The following is a 5,739-nucleotide window of genomic DNA, read 5'->3' as shown; positions in this document are numbered from 1 at the left end:
CTGAAAGTAAAATCCGTAATAAGCTTCAAGAAATAATTTATATAACACTGTGGCGTATAGTGCGTGACTAAGTCATCATTTGTAATTGGGTATGGATTGTTTTTCCTCGTTACTTGGGTATGATGCCATTTTACTAAAGAGTAAAATGTTATCAAATAAAGTGGAATGATGCGCACCAGGTAAAGAAGTCACATATCTAATGTTACATTGAATTTCTTTATGAGTAATATCTTGAGAAACAAATCAGAATAGGAAACTATTTATGTCATCATAATCAAGTGGGAGATGTTGGAATATGATTATGATAACATGGTTTTCATAATAAGTGTAATCATGTGTAAAGGTACACCATAACATTAGTGTACTAATATACATATGATTGTAGTGAAATAAGTTAATTAATTAATAAAAGAAATAATATAATTAATTAATTAATTCTAAAAAGATACGAACAATTGTATTTCAACATGAAAAGTTATAACTTCTCATGAAGAATACAATTCCTCCAGAAAAGTTATTTCCATCTCTATATATTTGTCAAATCCTTTTCTATTAGATTCATTCAATTCCATACTCACTCTCTGTTCATATCATTCACACCATATTGTGATCGATAATCTAAGCGACCTTTGTTTTCGATCCTATGAACTACCCAATTTCTATCAAACTCGGCCAAAAATTTAACATAAAACTTGAAGGAAAGTAGCAATTACCTCTCTATATTCATGCATAAATCTTTTTTTTTTTTTTTGGTAAAAGGATAGATTCAAAGAACAGAGAGGCACAAGGGCAAACAACACGCAGAGAAACAACCTCCGCAACCCCAGAAGATACAGACACAGATAAATAGGATCAAGAAAGACACCACCTCAACAGGTACTAGTGTCGCCCTATTACCAGTGCAACCCATCCCCAATTACAAAGGAGGACAGGGAAGACCATCTTTGTTCAAAATGCCAACTAGCGAAGATGGAGGTTGAACAACCCAGCCAAAGCTTCACATCTTCGATGAAATATTCCTTGCGACAAAATCCGCCGCCATATTTGCCGATCGTGGAATCCACGACCAGGAGCATGAATGAAAACTCTTCCCAACATCCAAGATACGGCTAAGAATTGGGAGAAGGTCCCAATCACAGCTCAAAGAAGGGGAATTGAGGGACCAAATAACCTCTTGTGCGTCCAACTCAATTACCACCTCTTGCACTTGGAAACACTTAGCCAACAAGCACCCTTCCAGAATAGCAAAAGCTTCAGCCATCCTAACCGAAGATGCATGCATCCATACACTTTTAACCGCCCTGCAACCCAACAACCAATCACGGGCCACAGTCCCAATCTTACCACAACAGGAGTCCCTCCTCCAACACGCATCAACATTCACCTTAATCTTATTGACTAGGGGAGGAGACCAGAGAGTGAGAAGGCGCGTACCTCGAGGAAGACTAGTTTGGATTGTGGATGATAACAGTAGAGGGGCGGAGGCTTGCATAAAAGACTCCAAAGCAGTAATGATAGTTCGAATAGATCGAAGAGGTGAGGGCTTAACACCGTTGAAAACAGCATCACATCGGGCTCTCTAAATAAATCAACATGTAAAATTCAGGTACCTCATAGACTGAGCGAGATCCTCCTAACAACCCATATTTTGATTTATCGCCCCATACACCCACTCAGCCAAGGTAGTAATTGAGCTTTGATTGATCTGAACATTCAACGGACCCCCAAACCATACTCTAGACACCCAAGGACACAGAAGGAGAATATGCTCCATGGTCTCCACACATTCATTACAAACTGGGCAAAGGGGGGAAGTGGCACACCTACGTCGAAACAAATTGGAGTTAGTAGCACAAGCCTCCTTAAGAGCTCGCCAAAGAAAGTTCTTCATCTTAAGGGGAGCCTTACAACTCCATAGCCAAACCCAAATCCGAGGATGAACACTGCGTGAGGAGGACGGGCGATCAAGGTTTATGCATGGGTGTCTACTGTGATTTCTCCAATATCCGGACTTCACTGAAAAAGAACCATTTCTCTCATAAGGCCAAACAAGCTTATCAGGACTTAAAAGTAGCCCCACATAGATTTTAGAGATGGTATCGCTCTCTGAATCCGAGATAAAGTTTGAGAGAAGGTCCAAGTTCCAAGTCCTCGAACTCGGATCAATGAACTCTGCAACTTTGCACTCCTTATTGATGACCGAAGGATTAAGAGGAGTAGGGTGCCCCCCCCGTTATTCCCGGGATCCAATTATCTTGCCAAAACCGAACCTCCATCCCTTATGCTAACGGACTTGCTCTTTGTCAGACTACCCTAAAGATACTTTTAGTTATGTTAGCTCTGTCCTACAGGCTACAAGGAATGCGATTTATGAAGTCGTATATCACTAAATTACAGTAATCCAACTTTGCATCTAGTGTTCTAATATCAAGTAAATTACGTCGACTTAACTTTATTATTGCATTCAGTCGGAGCACGACGTATATCACTCAACCACTAATTACAAGAAATTATTCAGATTTTTGTTGGTTGTGATTGTCTTGTGCTTCCATTACCGCATCTAAGTAAGAAATCTAATCATGAATGCAAACTCCAAATAATAGAGGACAAGACTTCACAACTGTTCACAGCATGGCATGTAAGCCTGATTCGTATTTTCTATGATTTAAATCTTCTTTACAGGCCCAAGGGAGAGTAGATTATTACAATAATAAGACACGCAAATCAGGTGTACATACTAAAGTAGTGGATTGCCTACTGGATGGAGCATTCTTTTTCAATCTACTACATTATAGGGTTCAAATGTTTTACATTCTAAACTAACTAGTAATACTTTGTAATCTCTAGAGGAGTGCGTTATCCATACACCATTTTTTACTTTTAACATACCTCTCTCAATTTTGACCGTTGGATTGAATGAATTGAAGAAGATCAAAGACAAGAAATTAACAGAAGATATGTGACAAGTAAAAATGGGTGCTTATCTTCTCCCTTTCTAAGGAGTCTTTTTGTATTTTCTTCTCCATGTTGCTTTATTAATGGAATTCCTATTGATAAAAAAAAAAAGTGTGTAGATTGCACTACCCTAAAAAAATAAAAAATAAAAAATAAAACCCAGGTAGTGGGTCGTTTATGGTGGGCTTCATTTTTTTTAATATTTTTTAACTACAAAATATAATTCAGTAATTAAATTTAAATCCTTTAAACAATAATTCAACAAGAGGGTATTAAAAAATTAAAAAAATAAGTATAATCTATTAAAGAAATCATAAAATACATAACTTGCATGCTTCTCTATAAATGTCACTTTGGTTGGTTAGGAACATACATCTAGCATTTTAACCTAGAACCCTCAAAACCTCTTCACATATAGTATACTCAAACAATGGCCAAACTAGCAATAGTAGATTTCTCCAATGAAGACTGCTTTAAGCCTGGGACAAGTTCTTGGCTCTCAATACGCGAAGACATTTGCCATGCACTCGACGAGCTTGGCTGTTTTGTGGCAATATTACCCGACAAAATTTCTTTGGAGCTTCGCAGTACCTTCTTCGATACGTTGGCCGAGTTGTTTGATTTCCCAACTGAAAAAAAAGTGAAAAGTTTTTATGAAAAGCCTTACCCCACTGGCTACATAAAAGTTGGCAACGCCGCTTATGAAAGCTTGGGGATTGCTGGTGCTACAGACCCGGAACAAACTCAAATATTCGAACATCATTTTTGGCCCAATGGACATAATGTATTTCGGTATGATTTACTCAACTTAATGCTACCATAAACATTGAAATGCTAAATTTTTTTTACGTACATTTACACAGTTAATTTGTTCTTTGTTGGGCAGTGAGACTGCTGATTTGTATACAAAAGTAATGGAAGAACTACATCATGCTGTCACGAGAATGGTGTTTGAAAACTATGGTGTAGAGGAGTACCTTGATGATCACCTTGAATCGACTACTCACATGTGCCGATTTAACAAATACAGTGAGCCTGAGAAAACTGGAACTAATTTGGGTCTCCCCGGTCATACAGACTCAAACTTTAGCACCATACTCTATCAAAATCATGTCAAAGGTCTGGAAATATATTCAAAGAACGATGAGTGGATATGCATTGATCCTCTGCCTTCGTCCTTCATATTTCTAGCAGGTGATGGATTTCAGGTATGCCGCAAACACAATTATGTGATACGTACGTAATCAAATTATCATAACTATTGTTAATTTCTAAAGGTGCAAAACATTTGAAATGATATATTTTGTAATCAAATTATCAATATTTTGTTTTGGAAAATGTATAATAATATATTTCTTAGCGGGAATGTTTGCGTGGTTTTGCTTGACTCAGGTTTGGAGTAACGACAAAATACGAGCTTGTAAACATCGAGTGATCTTGAGCGAGAATGTTGTACGACACTCAATCGGACTATTTTCATTCAGGGTAGGGGAAACACATACACCGAAGGAGTTTATAGACGAGGACCACCCCCTACAGTATAAGCCATTGAATAACTGGGAATATACTCAATATGTAAAGAAAAATGCCTCCAGCCTTGGACCTGACTATACCGTCAAGGCATATTGTGGCGTTTGATTTATCTAGGTCTAAGGCTACAATCCAATTTCCTCTCCTTATTTACCTTTCTTTACCTCTTCTCGTTTCATTGTATTTCTTTCCTATCAAAACATAAGGCTGTGTAGCCTGTTTTTGTTGTTTGATATGGTTATGTCATGGCGTTGTTTCTTATTTACTGTCCAGTTGGAGCACCGTTTGAACAATTGGCAGCCGTCATTTGGTTTATTTGGCTGCCACCACCGTTCTAGAATCCTTTAGTTTCTTGAAAGTCTTCTTTCGGTGTTGGGTTGATTTTCGTAAGTGAAAGATAAATAAAAAAACAATAAATATTCATGATGCACACATTATTATAGTAGCCCCAAAGGGGTTGTTCGTGATCAACAATAGCAAGTTGCTAGGCTTCATTATATCCACATGGCTCAATTGCATACTTCTCTTTGCACAATAAATGTTTAATCTGAGTATGAAACACAAGATTAGAACATAAGGCTAATGTAGAGAGATTATCACAATGTAGCAATGGTGGTGCTGACAAAAATTGATGAAGATCTTTGAGCAGCAATCTAATCCATACTACATCAGCTGCACAATGTGCCAAGGCCTTATATTTTGCCTCAGTGGAGCTTCTAGAAACTGATGAATGTTTCTTGGATTGCCAAGAGATGGGATTGTGTCGCACATACATCACAAAACCAGTAATACACCTTCTAGTATTAGGATCAACTGCCCAATCCGAATCAAAGAATGTAGTAATATAGTTGTCATGACATGTAGAACAAGTAATACCACAAGTGACAGTACCTTGAACATATATGAGGATTCTTTTCATAAGACCATAGTGTACATCAGTAGGTTGATTCATATACTGACAAGCCATGTTCCCAGCATAAGAAAGATCCGGTCTGATGAATGTGAGGTACTGTAAGGCACCAACACGATTTCTATACATAGTAGGATCACCTAGAGGAGTTCCTTCAGTTACAAAGAGCTGAGTGTGTGGCTTACATGATGTGGATGCAGGTTTACAACTATCCATACTAGCTTTATGGATCAAATCTTTGGCATACTTGGATTGATTCAAGAAAATATCACCATTATGCCTGTACTGAATCTGCAATCCAAAAAAAACAAGATAATCTTCCTATATCTTTAAGATCAAAGACA

General features: G+C 37.7%; 1 protein-coding gene across 1 annotated transcript; it reads left to right on the top strand.

Annotated features, from left to right (window-relative positions):
* Positions 1-3,325: 3,325 nt before the first annotated feature.
* Positions 3,326-4,825, top strand: LOC126626601 (probable inactive 2-oxoglutarate-dependent dioxygenase AOP2). Its single transcript, XM_050295973.1, has 3 exons — positions 3,326-3,747; positions 3,842-4,163; positions 4,348-4,825. Exons 1-3 carry the CDS (start codon positions 3,386-3,388, stop codon positions 4,591-4,593), a joined length of 930 nt encoding a protein of 309 aa, XP_050151930.1. The 5' UTR covers positions 3,326-3,385; the 3' UTR covers positions 4,594-4,825.
* The last annotated feature ends 914 nt before the right edge of the window (positions 4,826-5,739 follow it).

The sequence above is a fragment of the Malus sylvestris genome, chromosome 6 (assembly GCF_916048215.2).
Source record: "Malus sylvestris chromosome 6, drMalSylv7.2, whole genome shotgun sequence".
NCBI lineage: Eukaryota > Viridiplantae > Streptophyta > Magnoliopsida > Rosales > Rosaceae > Malus > Malus sylvestris.
The sequence above is the reverse complement of the archived record's forward strand: the minus strand, read 5'-3'. Positions and strand labels throughout refer to the sequence as shown.

Bases quoted from the DNA above. Each gene is read 5' to 3' on its own strand.
- LOC126626601 (XM_050295973.1), top strand. From the start codon at position 3,386: ATGGCCAAACTAGCAATAGTAGATTTCTCCAATGAAGACTGCTTTAAG. The intron at 3,748-3,841 runs GTATGATTTACT...TTTGTTGGGCAG, and splicing joins AATGGACATAATGTATTTCG to TGAGACTGCTGATTTGTATA. The intron at 4,164-4,347 runs GTATGCCGCAAA...TGCTTGACTCAG, and splicing joins TAGCAGGTGATGGATTTCAG to GTTTGGAGTAACGACAAAAT.